The sequence below is a fragment of the Rhinoraja longicauda genome, chromosome 3 (genome assembly GCF_053455715.1).
Source record: "Rhinoraja longicauda isolate Sanriku21f chromosome 3, sRhiLon1.1, whole genome shotgun sequence".
Lineage (NCBI taxonomy): Eukaryota > Metazoa > Chordata > Chondrichthyes > Rajiformes > Arhynchobatidae > Rhinoraja > Rhinoraja longicauda.
Window position 1 is genome coordinate 35706251 of NC_135955.1, and position 20943 is coordinate 35727193.

Consider the following 20943-nt stretch of genomic DNA (forward strand, 5'->3'; position numbering starts at 1 on the left):
ATTGAAGATCTCCGGTTACACAGCAGTAACTCGATAATACAAATTCTTCACAGCTTGAGCACCTCCATCCAACACCAACGTTGTCTCACTGAATTCTCTACGGGACTACTTACTAGTGGAAACTAATTTTGCGAACACGAACAATCTGAAGTGGTTGGCTTGTGTGGAATTGGAATAAATATAATTAACTAGTTGCACATAAACAAGTTTGAAGAATATTTCAAAATATTTTATCACAAAAGTTTTACTTGATAAGAAAAGGGAGATGCCTCTAATGGAAGCAATCTACCAGCATTTCCATGCTCCTTGAAGAAAAAAAATGCTAATTTCAATCAATGTGCCAATTCTACAGATAATGCGTATTGAATGAATAGACCACTTCTGTGACTACTTTAGTACGTCCAACAAAGGGTAATTATAATTACTGATAACCTTCCGTCTAATTTATGTATACAGACAGATCTATAACAGTAAATGCTCTTCTGGGCTTTTTATTTTAAAGGCAGAACAAAATCATTACACTTTTTAATATATTTTGGCAATTAAGTGTGCAGTACCAAGTCACTAACTCAGCAGATTACGATTTTATTTTAAATGTTTTTGGGCAAATTATATCAGTAGTAAGGGAAACAGGGAAACCAATTACCCCTGGTACCTCTGCTCTATCCTGATATACGCTGATTATTTTGTTGAAAATAGTTGTTCACATATTTATATTCAGTGGCACCCGAGGCACTGATTTTAGTGCAAGTTTTGTTTTACCTCGGAGAGAAAACAGATCAAAGTGAATAATAGACAGTATAACCAGGTATGAGATGTTGTCAATCAATTTGATGACAAGTTTTTTCGTTTTTGCTGAACGAAAAGAAAGCAATATGGGTTTTATTGCTATCTCACAGATCTGGCTTATTAACCGATTACGAGAAACCATTTACAAGTTCATTGTTTGTGCGTCTCCTCCAAACTCAGCACCAGTGCCTGAAGTGCTGCTCCCCTCTAGTCCATGAATTAATTGTGCTTTAAAGCAACTTTAAAATGGTACAATTAAGACAACGATGAAAAGGAACTAGAAAGTAGTGAATTATTTTAGTCAGAGTCATAGAGTGATACAGTGTGGAAACAGGCCCTTCGGCCCCACTTGACCACACCGGCCAACATGTCCCAGCCACACTAGTCCCACCTGCCCCGCGCTTGGGCCATATCCCTCCAAACCTGTCCTATCCATGTACCTGTCTAATTGTTTCTTAAACGTTGGGATAGTCCCAGCCTCAGCTACCTCACCCACCAGCCTTTGAGTGAAAACGTTACCCCTCAGATTCCTATTAAATCTTTCCCCCTTCACCTTGAACCTATGTCCTCCGGTCCTCGATTCCCTTACTCTGGGCAAGAGACTCTGTACATCTACCCGATCTATTCCTCTCATGATTTTATACACCTCTATAAGATCACCCCTTACACTCCTGCGCTCTAAGGAATAGAGACCCAGCCTACTCAACCTCTCCCCATAGCTCAGATCCTCTAGTCCTTGCAATATCCTCGTAAATCTTCTCTGAACCCTTTCAAGCTTGACAATATCTTTCCTATTACATGGTCCCCAAAACTGAACACAATATTCTAAATGCGGTCTCACCAACGTCTTATATCATTGCAACATGGCATCCCAACTTCTTTATTCAATACTCTGACTGATGAAGGCCAATGTACCAAAAGTCTTTTTGATCACCTTATCTACCTGCGACTCGACCTTTCAAGGAACCATGCACCTGCACTCCTAGATCCCTCTGCTCTACAACATCCCCAGAGGCCTACCATTCACTGTGTAGGTCCTACCCTTGTTAGACATCTCAAAATGCAACACCTCACACTTCTCTGTATTAAATTCCATCAACCATTCCTCAGCCCACCTGGCCAATCGATCCAGATCCTGCTGCAATCATCTTCACTATCTGCAAAACCACCGACTTTTGTATCATCAGCAAACTTGCTAATCTTACCCTGTATGTTCTCATCCAAATCATTGATGTAGATGATAAACAGTAACGGGCCCAGCACCGAACCCTGAGGCCCACCACTAGTCACAGGTCTCCAGTCCGAGAAGCAACCTTCCACCCTCTGCTTCCTTCCATGGAGCCAATTTGCTATCCATCCAGCTATCTCTCCTTGGATCCCATGCGATCTAACCTTCCAGAGCAGCCTACCATGTGGAACCTTGTCAAATGCCTGAATGAAATCCATGTATACAACATCTACAGCTCTGCCCTCATCGACCTTTTTGGTCAGGTCTTCAAAAACATCAATCAGATTTGTGAGACATGACCTCCCACGTACAAAACCATGCTGACTATCCCTAATCTGCCCTTGCCCGTCCAAATGCCTGTTTAACCTATCCCTCAGAATACTCTCTAGTAACTTTCCAACTACAGATGTTAAGCTCACCGGCCTATAGTTCCCAGCATTTTCCCTGCAGCCCTTCTTGAAAAGAAGCACAACATTTGTCACCCTCCTGTCTTCCAGCACCTCTCCTGTATTTAAAAACGACTCATAAATTTCAACCAGGGCTCCTGCAATTTCCTCTCTGGTTTCCCACAATGTCCTCGGATATATCTGATCAGGCCCTGGAGATTTGTCTACCTTCAGTACTTCTTCGGTAACACTGACTGCTCTCAAAACACTCCCATTGACCGCCCCAAGTTCCTCCATCCTATTGTCTTTCTCCTCAGTAAATACAGTAGAAATACTCATTGAGGACCTTGCCCATCTCCTGTGACTCCACACGGAGGAAACCGCTTTGATTCCTGAGAGGTCCCACTCTCTCTCTAGTTACCCTTTTCCCCCTGAAATATTTATAAAATCTTTTGGGATTGTCTTTAATGCAACCCGCAGAGCTATCTCCTAGCCACTTTTTGCTCTTCTGATCTCCTTTTTCAGTTTACTCCTTAGTTCCCGAAACTCCTCCAGGGATGCACTTGATCCCTGCTGCCTATACCTGTCCCATGCATTTTTCTTGTTTTTGACCAATGCCTCAATTTCCCTCGTCAGCCAAGCTTCCTTACGTTTGCCTGCTTTGCCCTTCACTCCAACGGAGACGTACATATCCTGAGCTTTTGACAGCACACTTTAAAAACATCCCACTTGGCTGATGTTCCTTTCCCCTCAAATAACCTGCTCCAGTCAACTTGAGCAAGACCTTCTCTCATACCCTCAAAGTTGGCCTTACCCCAGTTGAACATTTTAACACGTGGGCCCTCTCTGTCCCTATCCATAACTATCTTAAATCTATTCGAATTGTGGTCACAGGTCCCAAAAGGCTCCTCCACAAACACTTCATTAACTTGCCCTTCCCAATTTCCCAATACTAGATCCAGTATTGCCCTTTCATGTGTGGGGAGCTCTACATACTGCTTACGAAAACTCTCCTGAACACTTTTGAGGAATTGCACCGCTTTGTTTCAGCAACACTAAAGAGGAACTATTAAAATGTGTTACTTCTGTAGATTGAACCAAAACAAATTACTTACAGCAATATCCTCTGGATACAGATCATCACTGAACGAGCCATCGTCAAATATGACCTCATAGAAAGTTTGAGAGGAAATTCCGGTGACACCACAACTGTAATATCTTCCATTCTTGTGCTTTGAGATGAGTGTTTGTCCAATTGCTAAGTCTTGGAATAGAGTTTTGTTTTTCTTTGTTTTGAGGGGGAAGAAAGAGAAAATAAAAGTTTTGCTAAGAAATATTAGTTCATTTACTGACCCAACCTAACTTGACATCAAAATATTAACCATGCAGCAGGATATATTTTTTACTTTTTTCAATAATATTTTTCCATATACGTTCATTAGTCTTCCATTATAACCTGCAGAGCTGCTCATCAGTGATCACCTTATTGTTACCGAAGTGAGAAAAAAAATCATTTGCATTAAGCGTATTTAAAATTGGACTGAACTTGCTTGACATTTCATTTAGCAGCAGCATTATATGAAATTAAGCGACAAAACAAATTGCTGGAGGACCCCCCCCCCCCCCCCCCCGCCCCTTCTTGAACTAGAGTTCCTCCGCTAATTTGACTTTTGCTTCAGATTCCACCACATGCAGTCTCTTGTGTCCCACATACGAAATTAAACCACAGGTTCAGTAAAGGGCCTGTCCCACTTAGGCGATTTTTTTGGCGAATGCCGGCGACTGTCAAAGTCGTAGCAGATCGCCAAAATTTTCTTTTACCGACGACAATGACCACGACAATGCCGAGTCAGGTCGAAATTACACCGTCTTCAGAAACATCGTGAAAATTCCCACGCTGTCAATGCTTCTCCGGCGTCCTGATTTTCGTTGAAATCACTGACAAGTACTTGAGAGTTTTGAACTATAACACCTTGTATGGGTTACTTAAAAACCAAGCTTCACTGTAACAAGGAATAAACTGGATTTACTTCCAGTTTACTAATAGCTGTATTAAAAAAAAAAATTAAGAAGTGGTTCAGTGGATGTTTTTGAAAAATGTGTGGGCATTCTTTGAAAATGTAAGGGAGATGCATATCTGGTTTCTGGGTTGCATATCTGGGTTTGGAGCTCACTTTAAATGTAATGGCTGAGGCCAAATCGCGAAAATTCCCACGCTTACCTGACCGTCAAACTGGCGCCTCCAATTTACCTGTCAAATGTCCTGACGGTAAATAAATTGGTTAAACACAAGCATTTTATGGTATTTTGAAATGACTTTACTTATTTTAATATTATGTGCTTCTAAATGCATCTAAGAGAACCAGTCAAACCTGGGGACAGCATGCGACAGCGCCCGCAATAAGCAACGATACCTGGCGACAAGCCAGCTGTCGCCAAGAAATTTCAAACCGGATGATTTCTCAGCGACGCGCCGAGATCCACTACGATTTTTGGAAGACTCCTCACGATCATGCCCGCGACACCCCGGCGAACTGTCGGCGACAGCCTAGTCGCCGGAAATCGCCTTAAAATCGCCTAAGTGGGACAGGCCATTAAAGCACCGCATTATCGTCCAATCTTGTTTGAATGCATTGATGTTTAAGATATTACTTTTTAATTAATAATTCAGATAAAAAGCAGTCTGTTACTTCAGTTTCATTGAAGAGCCATTTATGAAAATGAAGTACAAGTTAATGCAAATATTTTCTTTCAGGAGGTATATATTAAAAAACGTACATCTCCAATAATGGCAAATAAAGTTACTTCTTTTTTTAAATTTTGCTTATCAAAATCAAAATCATCTAAGGTATTACAAAATCAACTCTTGGGTTTTATAACCTAATATTCAAATTATAATTCAAAATTTGCCAACGAACATTCTCAGGTTAGAGCAAATGGAAGTGAATAAAATACTAACCACACTTGAATTTGTCTTGTGTCTGAAGCACGTGATGAGGACAACGTATGGCCAGTCATCTGGTTCCATTACGATGCCTGCTGCATGGGCACAGGTTACGTGGAAGGACGTTGGACAACGTCCATATGAGCACTGAATACAAGCACCCAAAGTCCTCTTAGCTCTTTTTCTGCAAAAAACACATTTCTGTAGGAGAAAAGAGTTAGGTTTAATTTTTAACCTAAAATTTCCAAGTGTAAAGATCTCATAATTCTGCCAGTTTATCCAATGAAACATGCATTCATTATTACTTCAAAATAAGCCCAGTCATAACATTAATGACTGAGGAACAGTAACTGCAGATGTGAAGTGAAACCAACATCTCAATGAAATTAGACAGAAAGTGCTGGAGAAACTCAGTGGGGCAGGCAGCATTTCTGGTGAACATGACTAGGTGACGTTTCAGTTCGGGACTCTTCTTCAGACTGGGTCCCGACCCCAAACATCTCCTATCCATGTTCGCCAGAGATGTTGCCTGACCAGCTGAGTTACTCCAGCACTTTGCATCTTGAAACCAGCATTTGCATTTTTTTTGTTTCTCAATGAAATGAGCTAGGCCTAGCAATGGCAGAAATTGTTTATTGCAGTGAAATGCTTGGTAAGAAAAGGATTAATCAGACTCTTTTGTCACCTTATCTTGTGGCAGTATTATTTTTTAACTATTGTTTATTATGTGAATCTATTTGAAGTTTAGAAGTGGAAACATAAAACATCCTGGTTTCATAGTATAAAAATAATTATTTAACATGGAGGCATTGCACAAAATTATTGGAAGAGTTACTTTGGAATTTAGGTTCTAATCATTCAAAATCACATGTGCTAAACTATTAACATGTTTTGGGTTCTCATGTAAAGTTCCAAATATAGCTGTTTATTGCATCTACAATCAATCTGTGATCGTCTGATAATTAATGGATTATCCCTTTTTAATTTTGGGTACAAGTTAAAAGAAATTCCTAGAATATCTACAATGGACACAAGAATTACTGATGATAGTTTGAATTAAAAGGGTAAATACTGATGATTTAAAAAAAGGATCCAAGTACATAGATCATTGATAGTCACAAATACTAATGAAAAGCTCTGATTGGCTTCTCTATTACACCACAAAAGCAATGGAACATTAAGGCATATAAATGTGACTGAAAGTATTCAAAACATAACTCAAAGCTCAACTGGGTCAGGGCATCAGTACTCACTGCTCCATCTCAAGAATATCCTTGGAGAAAATCCAAACAAAGATTCATCAGCATGAAATATGAAATGAGAAGTCTGAGGTATTGTGAGAAACAGAGTGAATATATTATATTTTCGCAAAGAGAAGAGTTAAAGAGGTGATCTGACAATAATATTATGTTAAGAAAATGGACCTGTTAATTATGGAATGCGTAGAAAGGAACCGCAGATGCTGGTTTATACTGAAGATGGACACCAAGTGCTGGAATGGAATAATCACTCCGCTAATGTAACCCCACTTTTTGCTAATGTAACCCCACTTTTTGCTAATGTAACCCCACTTTTTAAAAAGGGAGGGAGAGAGAAAACGGGGAATTATAGACCAGTTAGCATCACATCGGTAGTGGGGAAAATGCTAGAGTCAGTTATTAAAGATGTGATAGCATCACATTTGGAAAGTGGTGAAATCATCGGACAAAGTCAGCATGGATTTACCAAAGGCAAATCATGTCTGACGAATCTTATAGAATTTTTCGAGGATGTAACTAGTAGAGTGGATAAGGGAGAACCAGTCGATGTGTTATATCTGGACTTTCAGAAGGCATTCGACAAGGTCCCACATAGGAGATTGGTGTACAAACTTAAAGCACACGGTATTGAGGGTTCAGTTTTGAGGTGGATAGAAAATTGGTTGGCGGACAGGAAGCAAAGAGTAGGAATAAACGGGTCCTTTTCGGAATGGCAGGCAGTGACTAGTGGGGTACCGCAAGGCTCAGTGCTGGGACCCCAGTTATTTACAGTGTATATTAATGATTTGGACGAGGGAATTGAATGCAACATCTCTAAGTTTGCGGATGACACGAAGCTGGGTGGCAGTGTTAGCTGCGAGGAGGATGCTAGGAGGCTGCAGAGTGACTTGGATAGATTAGGCGAGTGGGCAAATGCATGGCAGATGCAATATAATGTGGATAAATGTTAGGTTATCCACTTTGGCGGCAAGAACAGGAAAGCAGAGTATTACCTGAATGGTGACCGATTGGGAGAAGGGGAGATGCAATGTGACCTGGGTGTCATGGTGCACCAGTCATTGAAAGCAAGCATGCAGGTGCAGCAGGCAGTGAAGAAAGCGAATGGTATGTTGGCATTCATAGCAAGAGGATTTGAGTTTAGGAGCAGGGAGGTTCTGCTGCAGTTGTACAGGGCCTTGGTGAGACCGCACCTGGAGTATTGTGTGCAGTTTTGGTCTCCTAACCTGAGGAAAGACGTTCTTGCCTTAGAGGGAGTACAGAGAAGGTTCACCAGATTAATCCCTGGGATGGCGGGACTTGCATATGAGGAAAGACTGGATAGACTGGGCTTGTACTCGCTGGAATTTAGAAGACTGAGGGGGGATCTTATAGAAACATATAAAATTCTTAAGGGGTTGGAGAGGCTAGATGCGGGAAGATTGTTCCCGATGTTGGGGGAGTCCAGAACCAGGGGTCACAGCTTAAGGATAAGGGGGAAGTCTTTTAGGACCGAGATGAGAAAACATTTCTTCACACAGAGAGTGGTGAGTCTGTGGAATTCTCTGCCACAGAAGGTAGTTGAGGCCAGTTCATTGGCTATATTTAAGAGGGAGTTAGATGTGGCCCTTTTTGCTAAAGGGATCAGGGGGTATGGAGAGAAGGCAGGTACAGGCTACTGAGCTGGATGATCAGCCATGATCATATTGAATGGCGGTGCAGGCTCGAAGGGCCGAATGGCCTACTCCTGCACCTATTTTCTATGTTTCTATGGTTCTGTCTTCAACCGGGGAAGTCCAAAGGAATTTAACTATTGCAAGAATTGCTCAATTGAAACATTGTTTCTGGCTCTGAAATGTAAGGTCGTGTGAGAGCTTTAAAAATGAAACACAATTTCATTTGGGAAATAAAAATATTTCACAATAAAAAGGAAAAATAGAATTAATTAAAATAGCATAATTACAAAAATAGAATAGTGAAGACCAAAGGAACTGGTTTACAAGAAAAAAAACAAAGTGCTGGAGCAAAGGATCAGGTAGCATCTCTGGAGGACATGGACACGTAACAGAGCCATTCACTCTTGATTTAATCGAGAAGCTAATTAGAGCTTTTCATTAGTATTTACGATTATCAATGATCTATGTACCGAGTTCTTCAGACTCGGGTAACGTTTTGGGGTAGGACCCACAGGTGATGTATTGAGTTTGGATTCGTCTGAACAAGTATCTGATTTGAAACTGTATCTGTTCTCTCATTATCCATCTTATCCTTTCTTCATCTCCAATTTAATTATATCTTCTGATCTGCACGGCAGCCCTCACTTATTTGGTTCCACTCCTTTTTCTTATCAGATGACATGAATCGTTGACTGCCCATTTCCCTCCACAGACGTTTGCTAACCCACTGAGTAACACAAGCACTTTGTTTTTTGGAAGTGGATATTATTAGCCTTTAATCTCTTCAATTTCTCTACTATATTTGTGTCAATAATCACCTCTACCCTCTCATAAGACATTCGTCATAATTTGTAGGACGTTACGCCATATCTTTAATATATCACCTTTATCTTTATTTTAATATCCTTTAAAAGTTCCTTCTAACACTCATAATACTTCTAAAAATACCTGTAAAAACATGGAACTGCATGTGCTGCTTTATGCCATTTATATAGTCTGAAAAAGGGTCCCGACCTAAAACATCGCCTATCCATATTCTCTAGAAATGCTGTCTGGCCCAGTTTTTCCATTACTTTGTGTCTTTTTAAAACTTTGTGCCTTTTTTTCTATACTTCTTGTCAGTTTATCAGAGATTTTTTAAATTCTAATGCTTTTAGTTTAGTTTAGAGAGACAGCGCAAAAAGAGGCCTTTCGGCCCACCAAGCATGTACAAACACCGTACAGACAAGCACCCGTAGTCAGGATCGAGCCCGGATCTCTGGCGCTGTAAGGCAGCAACTCCACCACTGCGCCCACCTATTTAATTAGCCGTGAATGAATTATTTTCTTAAAGGAATATATATTAAAATAATTCAATATTTCTTTAAAATGCTTGCTATTAACAGTTTCTAATCTTATTTCTCAATCTAAATCAACTCCCTCTTGTTGAGATGCAATTGGCTTTACATCAATTTAAAGCTCCAATTACATTCTCCAACAGTCAACAAGCCAAATATATTATGATTACTCTTCCCGAGAGGACTGTTTACAATAAGATTTCTTATTACACAAGGCAGGGTGTAAAATAATCGGTTTCCCAGGTTGGTTTCATAACACATTGCTCCAGACTATTTTATCAAACGCATTCTCTTTTGCCAATTTGATATGTCCAATCTAATGCATTTTAAAGTATCTATGATTATTGCATTATCTTTGCTACAAGTTCTCTAATTTCTTAATTAAAACACTTTAAAAACATATTCATTGTTTTAGGGCAACTAAATGTCTATCCCACTATCCTCCTTATCCTTCTTTCATCTCCATCTTAATTGTATATCCTGAACTTTACAGCGACAATCCTTTCTCACTCTTATCCTTTTATGCATCACTACAGACCAACACCTTTTCAAATGTTTTTCCTGCCCTCTCAAAACATGGCGTACTGTGGACTATTTAGTTCCCAGTCATATTCATCAAGCAATATCAAGCATAATTTGTCGATATTATTTTAATCTGTCTACTTTATGAATGATTTATGCAAAGTTAAATTAATTTAACTTTGGCCATTTTATTCCTGATTTGATATTCTCCCTGCTGTATGCTGTCCCCTTCTGTAATGCTCCATTTATTATCTTTGGAACCAGCATAGGGTTCTACAGCCTTGAAAAATCAGTTTATAGTTATACATTTTCTGATAGAATATACCGTCCTTTTCTACTTCAAGTTAAAGCTGGAACGATAGCTTCATTACTCATGTTGCTATTATTTAATTGCAACATATCCTCAGGAAGATTTTTAGATTCCGAGTACAGGGTACTGCTCACAAATGGAACTTCTTATTGCCCATAACTTTTGGTTGCACACTGAACCTTCCATTTGGTTCGCACCTATGGCAATTTAAGCACAACTTGGGTATGAATCCAGATTTTTGACGTCACTTTCAATTTTGATCTTAGATCCTTCAACTTCCATATCAGAACTTTATTCTGTCTTCTTTAACCATGTATTTCTCTGAGGTTCACGACAATGGATCCTCGCCACCCCATTGCAAGCCCTTCCTCAACAGCTGAGTGTTGTCCTTAACCATGACAAAAGCATAGCCTCTTGGCATCCCAGTCATGGCTGTAGAGATTAGTCCTAATCTATCCCTTACAAATACTCCACACCTTTTTAGTTTAATGTTTTCCTGTACCACACGCCCTCAAGAGTACCACAAATGAATTATCACCAGATAAAAATTCATTATTTCAAAATTCGTAAACTTCTGACATAAACTACATTTCTTTTCATGGTAGAACTAAGCAACACCACCGAACTACTTATTTTCACTATCCCATCGGCATCTTCAATAAAAGTTTCCAAGAAAGGAGAACAAACTAAAGTTTATTTTGGTTCAGTAAAGCAGCTGGTGTTTGGAAATTTATTTGAGCAACTACAAACACTACAGAACACCCTTTAAATGAAATGAAGGCCAGAGAATAGCCTCGCTATTTGGGAAATAATTGATATTTACAAAATAATGAAATTATTTTGTCTGTCATTTGTGCACATGTGGCTACTTATCTAACGAGACAATCAATTAGTAATATCAAGATTTCAGATGAACTGTAAAACACTGCATATCTGGCATTGTGATAGTAGTTTGTCAGAGAACAAAAGAGATTATTTATAAAGTAAATGAAAGATTTCAGAGGAAAAAAGCAGTGCATTGAGGAATTATGAGACATTGGAAATTATGTTCAACAATATATAAGAAGTAGAGATGGAGAACTTAAAACTAGAAACAAGAAAGGAAGAAAACATGCACAATGCTGAGCAAAAACAATAGGAATCCCCATCTATACTGTGCCTGGAATGTAAAAACAAATCCCTCGACTCATTAGACAAACATAATCAAAATATTTGAATGTTGAGAAGAAAAACATATGCTGAAGATTTTTTGGAAAGGACTATGAAATAAGTGGAAAGTGAAAAGGCAGACTTGCTTTGGGAAAGACTTCTATCTGCAGAAAATTAACTTTAAAATATTATTGAGTAAAGACTTCTATCTGCAGAAATCATATTAGATGCACAACACACTTCATAACTGTTAGGTGTTTGAGTGCATGCCTATTAGATGAATTTTAGATCATAACAATTGATTTTGCCAGCCATTGAATGCGAAACACTTTGCTACCATTGCAGAAAATCAAGGCAAACAAATTGTAAAGAAATGTTAAATGATTCAGAAACTGCGTAAAAATTACTAATAGCCTTCAAACATGGGCGTAATATACAGCTTTCAAGCAAAAACACACCAAGTACCTTATATATTAAAAAGAATAATTTATCAGATGCACACTTGGATTTAAAATGCAAATCTTGACTCTGGAATCTGAGTCCTGAGTCAAAAGTATCCTGCTAAATTTCTCCATAGCACACCAATTCACAGCCCAGTGGATTGAAATGCAGGCAACAAAATTAATTCTGTGGAAATACTTCAAAGCTACAGGAATCGTGCAAATTACTCTTGTTCCATGCAAATAACATCACCCATTTATTGTTAAAATTTATCTGCTAAACCCTTTGGTTCAGTAGTTGAATGCACCAAATATCACAGAAACTCAGTGGGCTTCTTATTTTAAACACCTTATTTTTAGGACTTGGGACTAAGCACAGTTAATTAAAAAATGTTTCAAATGATCTATGAGAAATACTCGGCATCAATTTTCTCTGAATGTATCCAGTCAGTGTTCACAAATGAAGAAAAACAGTGGCCATTTGGGATTAAGCAACCAGCTTGGTAGTACTTCCACCATCTAAATATTACACTCATGGGAAGAAAGGAACAGAGGGCTATGTTGATGAAGTCGAAGGTAAAAGCCTGGAAATAATTGGCATAACAGCCTATTTTTGCACTGCAGATACACATCTGTGGGAGACGAGATAAAAGTCACTCATTGATATTGAGCCACCAATTGACAGAATTTAGTATCAAGATGTAAAAACAAGGAACTGCCACTGACCAGAAACTCAATTAGCTAAGCCATATAAACATCATGGCTACCAGAACAGGTTAGTCCCCTGCCCACACTAACAAGGAGCATATTCCCAAAGAGAGCTCTTGGTTGGTAAGGCCCAGGGTAATGAGGGGTCTTCACACTGTGATCAGCAAACTCTGTCCCCAGAAATGATCTGACCGTGGGTTACGGACCCAGGCTCGTCAGCTATCAAAGCTGTCAAGGAGAATGTCTCTGGCAATCAAATGCTGACAAAAATATTTCAAAACTGTTAACCAGTAAGGTTAATGTGAATTTTTAATTTAATATTAAAATAGAAAAAATAGAAACAATTCACATTAACTCAACTGATTTAAAAATGTAATTACTGTATAAATCACTAGCAACTTATTTATATGAAATGGAGTTGCTAAAACTTAATCTGGTACAGGTACAGCAATTTGCAACTGAGGCCTTCTGTAGAAGATTTAACAGGTCTAATTGTTACAATGGCCAATCAGTTAAAAAAACTGGCCCAACGAATAGAAGTTGATGTGACATGACTTTAATTTAAAATATTTCATAGAAAAGCAAAGTGTCAATGATATTAGTCTTTGAATAAGAGATAATAAAATGTATCTTTTCTTGATCCTGCAAATGGCCTTCTAGTTTCCCACCCAACTCAGAGTTTATAATTATTTTTGGAATATCTAATTCATCATTGTGAATCTTGAAATTTGAGTGGATGTTGGGAGCCAAGTACACACTATTTCCAAGCACCTACCACTCTGTGTGGTAAAGAAAAACTAGTCTAACGCATCTCCTTTAAATGTTTCACTTCGCACTCTTGTGTGGTAAAGAAAAACTTGTCTGGCACATCTCGTTTAAATGTTTCACTTCGCATCTTAAGCCTACACATTCCAGTTAGTATTTGACATTTTCACCCCAAGAAAAAGACTACTTTAATCTACTTTATCCATATCAACCTTATTACTCTCATAATTTTATATTACAAGTCACCCCACTAAGATGCTCCAGAGAAAGCAATCCAAGTTTGTCCAACTTATCTATCCTGAGAGCTCATACACTCCAATCCAGGCAAATCCCAGAGAACCACTTTGCACCCTCACCACACCCTTCATGAAAATGGGTGGCTAAAACTGCATTCATTACTCCAAATGTCGCTGAACCAAAGTTCTATAAAGCTGCAGATCACTTGTCGATTTTTATACTCAATGCTGCGACCGATGAGGAAATGTGCCATATGCCTCCTTTACCACCCCAGCCACTTGCTACTTTCAGCGAGCTATGAACTTGCACCAAGGTTCCCGCTGAACATCCAGAGAGCCATGGACCTGCCTGCATTTGGCCCATATCCCTCCAAACCTATCCTATCCATGTACCTGTCTCATTTATTTCTTAAACATAGCGAATAGTACCTGCTTCAACTACCTCCTCCGGCAGCTCGTTCCATAAACCCACCACCTTTTGTGTGAAAATATTACCCCTCAGGTTCCTATTAAATCTTTCCCCCCTCACCTTAAACCTATGTCCTCTGGTTCTTGATTCCCCTACTTTGGGCAAGAGACTCTGTGTATCTACCCGATCTATTCCTCTCTACACCTCTATAAGATCACCCCACATCCTCCTGCGTTCCAAGGAATAGGGTCCTAGCCTGTTCAATGTTTCCCTATAGCTCAGGTCCACGAGTCCTGACAACATCTTCGTAAATCTTCTCTGCACCCTTTCCAGCTTGACATCTTTCCTAATAACATGGTGCCCAAATCTGAACACAGTACTCTAAATGCGGCCTCACCAACGTCTTATACAACAATAAAACATTGTTGAGGCCACATTTAGAGTACTGTGTTCCCATAACCTCACAACATCTACATTCTAACTGATGAAATACAATGTGCTAAAAGCCTTTAAGACCACCCTACCTGTGATGCCACTTTCAACAAACTATGTACCTGTACTCCTAAATCCCTCTGCTCTATAACACTCCACAGAGCCCTACCATGCACTACAGTGCCCTCCAAAATGTCTGGGACAAAGACCCATCATTTATTTATTTGCCTCTGTACTCCACAATGTGAGATTTGTAATAGAAAAAATCACATGTGGTTAAAGTACACATGGTCAGATTTTAATAAAGGCCATTTTTATACATTTTGGTTTCACAGTATAGAAATTACATCAATGTTTGTACATAGTCCTCCCTATGTTTATACATAGTCGCATAATGTTTGGGACACAGCAATGTCATGTAAATGAAAGTAGTCATGTTTAGTATTTTGTTGCATATCCTTTGTATTCAATGACTGCTTGAAGTCTGCGATTCATGGACATCACCAGTTGCTGGGTGTCTTCTCTGGTGATGCTCTGCCAGTCCTGTATTGCAGCCATCTTTAGCTTAAGCTTGATTTGGGGGCTAGTCCCCTTCAGTTTTCTCTTCAGCATATAAAAGGCATGCTCATTTGGGTTCAGATCGGGTGATTGACCTGGCCACTCAAGAATTGACCATTTTTTAGCTTTGAAAAACTCCTTTGTTGCTTTAGCAGTATGTTTGGAATCATTGTCTTGTTGTACAATGAACCGCCAGCCAATGAGTTTTGAGGCATTTGTTTGAACTTGAGCATAAAGGATGTGTCTATACACTTTAGAATTCATTATGTTAATACCATCAGCAGTTGTATCAATAAGTGAGCCAGTGCCTTCCACAGCCATGCAGGCCCAGGCCATAACACCCCTACCACCATATTTCACATATGAGGTGGTATGTTTTCGATCTTGGGCAGTTCCTTCTCTCCTCCATACTTTGCACTTGCTATCACTCTGATATAAGTTAATCTTCGTCTCATCTGTCCACAAAACCTTTTTCTAGAACTGTGGTTGTTCTTTTAAGTACTTCTTGGCAAACTGTAACCTGGCCATCCTATTTTTGCGGCTAACTCTTCTGCCATCAGCTGTGGAGGTCTTCCTTGGCTTGCCAGTCCCTTTGCGATTAGTAAGCTCACCACTGCCCTCTTTCTTAACAGTGTTCCAAACAGTTGATTTTGGTATGCCTAAGGTTTGGCTGATGTCTCTAACAGTTTTATTCTTGTTTCTCAGTCTCATAGACAATATACAATAGGTGCAGGAGGAGGCCATTCGGCCCTTTGAGCCAGCACCGCCATTCAATGTGATCATGGCTGATCATTCTCAATCAGTACCCCGTTCCTGCCTTCTCCCCATACCCCCTGACTCCGCTATCCTTAAGAGCTCTATCCAGCTCTCTCTTGAATGCATTCAGAAAATTGGTCTCCACTGCCTTCTGAGGCAGAGAATTCCACAGATTCACAACTCTCTGACTGAAAGGTTTCTCCTCATCTCAGTTCTAAATGGCCTACCCCTTATTCTTAAACTGTGGCCCCTTGTTCTGGACACCCCCAACATTGGGAACATGTTTCCTGCCTCTAACGTGTCCAACCCCTTAAAAATCTTATACGTTTCGATAAGATCTCCTCTCATCCTTCTAAATTCCAGTGTATACAAGCCTAGTCGCTCCAGTCTTTCAACATATGATAGGCCCGCCATTCCGGGAATTAACCTAGTAAACCTACGCTGCACGCCCTCAATAGCAAGAATATCCTTCCTCAAATTTGGAGACCAAAGCTGCACACAGTACTCCAGGTGCGGTCTCACTAGGGCCCTGTACAACTGCAGAAGGACCTCTTTGCTCTTATACTCAACTCCTCTTGCTATGAAGGCCAACGTTCCATTGGCTTTCTTCACTGCCTGCTGTACCAGCATGCTTCCTTTCAGTGACTCATAATGGCTTCTTTGACTTTCATTGGCACAACTTTGGTCCTCATGTTGATAAACAGCAATAAAAGTTTCCAAAGGTGATGGAAAGACTGGAGGAAAGACTCGGTGCTCAGAGCTCTCTTTTACCTGCATTAAGGAGGCAATTAAACACACCTAAGCAATTACAAACGCCTTTAAAGCCACGTGTCCCAAACATTATGGTGCCCTGAAATGGGGGGACTATGTATAAACACAGCTGTAATTTCTACATGGTGAAACCAAAATGTATAAAAATGGCCTTTGTATAAAAATCTGACAACGTGCACTTTAACCACATGTGATTTTTTTCTATTACAAATCTCAAATTGTGGAGTACAGACGCAAATAAATAAATGATGGGTCTTTCTCCCAAACATTATGGAGAGCACTGTATGTAGGTTCTGCCCATGTTAGGGCTCCCCAAGAAGCTGCATTTTTATACCACACAAAATATACCACTTGCGGAAACACAAATGTAGTTCAGTAAAAATTAATTAATTTCCACACACAGCAAACTAAAAAGCAGTAATTTTCTCTTTATTTGGAATCTTGCAATGGACTTTGCTGCTACAATTCCACATGTACTCAAGTATTCAGAAGGTTGTTCCCTTGACTCCATATATACTCAAATATTCAGAAGGTATTTCCCTCGGCAGTGGCTGACCTAGCCAATAAATTTGACCTATTCTTCACATTTCTTTCTCGCACGACGGATGAGTATGAAGGCCAAAATAGCATCTGTCAATCATTGCCCTTCATCCCTGTAAACACCAAGGATAAATCAGATCAAAGATTCTCTTTCAGACAGTTGTAACCACTTGTGAATTGACCCCTGACAGGTATGATCCTCACCCTTGTAACTCGTAGTTGTACCTTCTGTAAACTAAGAATGAGACATATTTTCAATGACTTCACTGGTGCATTGACCAAGCACTAGGTGCATAGAATGAAAAAATTTCTTGGGGAGAATGAGCAACAGAAAAGAAGACATAATATTCTTTCCAATTTTCTTTTCTAGACTGGTGCTTAGTTAAGCTTCGTCAATCACTGCAAAATTGAACTCCACAAGAATATTTTATAGTTTCTTACAATGCCATAATGAAGCTATTTATACATAACACATTTAGCTAAGCGGAAGTCAGATAAATCAGAATTATAATGACGCAGGAACAAATTTAAAACCTAGACAGAGAAGATAGTCAATTTACCAATATACTGATTTACATCACTGTTCAAAAGACGTGCACTTTAATTGAGGTAAAATAATACTTTAGCTTCAATGATAATTAAATCTGTAAAACCATAATGGCCCATACTTCATGACTGTTATGATGATGAAACACGTGTAATACCCATTAAAACTCTCAATGGAGTTTTCTGCATCAATGCCCATTCCCTGAAGTCAAAACTGTGATCACCATCCATTCACACAGTTCAACACTGCTTTTTGTATTTCATAAAAACAAACTCATAGAAGCTCATCTTGAATCAGTGTGATCTTCAATCTATACTCTTCAGAACCTATTAATACTTGCATTATTCAGAAGCTGAAACTTTACTCACTGCAACTCCCTTGGCAACTGATCATTCTGATAGACAGGGACACATTGCTCAGAAAATGGAATAAAGAGTTTGCATTAGAGCAGACCTTAGATAAAAAGGATTCCCTCCCTCAAAAGTCCTCTATGGCAAACACACAAGTGACGTCAGTGTAATTGTTGCTCTCACCATCAAATCAGAACTTTATATTTGTAATGTGGAAGAGTTAAGTGGGTTAAGCATTGATAAATACAACCTTGTTTTAAAGCCAGTGGGAAAATGCTGCTCAAAATTGTATACTTTTTGATTGACAAAGCACTATAGAATATAGGACTTTCTTGCCAAATATAGCATACACCATCCCCAGAAACACTTTTGACAGCTAGTTAAGTCATCTCCTCAGGCTTTGCAGCTATCAAAACTGTCAATTCTTAACATTTCTGTGAATGACAAGCATTCAACAGAATTAAAATGAATAATGGTAAAATATTAAATGTTTTATAGTTTTAGAACAATAAAAAACAAAGCAAAAAACTTCAACTCAATTATGTACATTTAAGTTAACTCAAAAAGTGTAAATAACTTGAAATGTAATTGTTTCCCTTGAATCTGTTCATGTCTCTGAAATGAATGGAGTCACTAAGATTTCCTTGCTAAACTATTGGAAAACTAGAGGAAGCTGAGGCTCTGTCAATGGCTTCCAGGAGCAGATCAGTTATAGAGTTCAATAGACAATAGGTGCAGGAGTAGGCCATTCAGCCCTTCGAGCCAGCACTGCCATTCAATGCGATCATGGCTGATCACTCTCAATCAGTACCCCGTTCCTGCCTTCTCCCCATACCCCCTCACTCCGCTATCCTTAAGAGCTCTATCCAGCTCTCTCTTGAAAGCATCCAACGAACTGGCCTCCACTGCCTTCTGAGGCAGAGAATTCCACACCTTCACCACTCTCTGACTGAAAAAGTTCTTCCTCATCTCCGTTCTAAATGGCCTACCCCTTATTCTTAAACTGTGGCCCCTTGTTCTGGACTCCCCCAACATTGGGAACATGTTTCCTGCCTCTAATGTGTCCAATCCCCTAATTATCTTATATGTTTCAATAAGATCCCCCCTATAAAAATGGCAGGGTATTAGATGGTTCTCTGAAATGTTAAGAGATTATCCATCTGACCTTCCCTAAAACATATTATGCATCATTGCTCTAAGTGAGACTTTGTTGATCTTTCTTTACTGCTGTTCCTTGATCATGACGTAGCAGGAATACACATTGTGCATCAGGTGCTGCAACTGATTGTGTTCCCAATGGCTGGGGATTGTAGTTTCATTTTCATTGAATCTCTACAATAAAGTAATGACAACAGGGTTTATCAACTCCACACCTCTACGTTTAAGCCAAATTTCTACATCCCAGCTCATAAAGTTCACCTTTCAAGTCCCAGTGTCATTCTGCTACACCCAATGTGGGGATCACATCGGGGGCCAACATTTTTATCCATCATTTTGACCTTGAGTAGTTCTTGGGAAGTTGCTCTCCTGAAATAATGCAATCAATATGACGAAGAGACTTCTGCAGCCATGTTCAGTCGGAAGTTCTAGGATTTTGACAGTATGACTATGCAATTACAAAACATGTTTATGTCATGTGGAATACCAAGAGCACCAGGTAATTGATGGTAATTGTACTAATCCTTGATCATAGAAGACTAGGGTTTACAAGATGGCTGTTAAAGGTGTTGCTAGTTTTTTTTTGCAGATAGTAAATGCTGCCATTGTGCACAATTAGGTGTCAAAGTGATTATTTAATATTGTCGATGGAATGCTCAACAAAATTAACCTTAGTTTGCTTAATTGACTGATTTTACAGTTGTGCTTATCTAGTCAAATGAATGAGTGGTCTATTGTGCTCCTAACTGGCAGTCAATGCATGATGTAAAGTCTTTTGAGTTGTGAACCGAGTCTGTGAGATATCTGGAAGGCTGCAATGTGATTCTTTTATCAGGTTCAACAAAGCTGAGTGTATGTAAATTCTATTTACATTTCAAAATTGATAAATCAAGGTGCAATTATTAATAATGCAATGTCACTTCTCAAAACAGTGTTTGCAATGATGGTTAGCAAGATGACTTTCAATGTAGCATTCATAGTCCTGCCATGTCCTTCACAAAAGTAGCTTTTGAACAGGTTTCTGCATTATGACAAAAGCAGCAAAAGTGTATTTTTTCAATAAATTATGTAACCAGTTCATATCAATAGTAGACTATCTAAGAGTTTTCTGATTATGGAGGGCAGGGTTTGATATATTTTATTTTGCTTATAGTTGGACAATGCAATTCACGCTCCAAATCAAAATTCTTGCTATTCTTTGAAAAGGTTTGAAAAGTTTGTCCTGGTTGACATGTAGAGGGAAATGCGAAACCCTCATATAATTTCAAAGATAAAAACCAAATTGAAGTTCACTTCTTCTCACTGACATGTTCTTCTAAATAACGTGTACATATAATTTTGCTATAATAATAATAATAATAAGCATTTATTTTATATAGCGCGTTATCAGGTGCTCAAAGCGCTTTACAAAAACAATCAGCATAAAAACAAACAGACAAACTATCCTAACGGAGAAGCGGCGAATAAACAACGCCAGCGTTCTCTCACGTCAGGGTCCGGCAGTAGACAACAAAAAGCACAGGACACACAGATACAATTTTTACACAATTTTTACACAAACAGCCATCACAGTGATTGCTCTAGGCACACCCTCACTGTGATGGAAGGCAAAGTCTTATCTCCTCCAGATTTCTTCTCCCGTGGTGCCACGAGGTGATCGAGGCTCCCAACTTTTTGAAGCCCCCACCGGGCGATGG

General features: G+C 39.3%; 1 protein-coding gene across 3 annotated transcripts in view; it reads right to left on the reverse strand.

Moving 5' to 3' along the window:
• Window positions 1–20943, reverse strand: part of LOC144591911 (lysine-specific demethylase 4C-like) — a 265572-nt gene that overhangs the window by 32371 nt on the left and 212258 nt on the right. For all 3 annotated transcript variants that reach the window (XM_078395927.1, XM_078395926.1, XM_078395928.1), the window contains exons 18-19: window positions 5363–5548; window positions 3519–3689 (exon numbers count right to left, since the gene is read on the reverse strand). In XM_078395927.1, the coding sequence (XP_078252053.1) occupies window positions 3519–3689; window positions 5363–5548 (357 nt within the window). The remainder of the gene's footprint in view (window positions 1–3518; window positions 3690–5362; window positions 5549–20943) is intronic.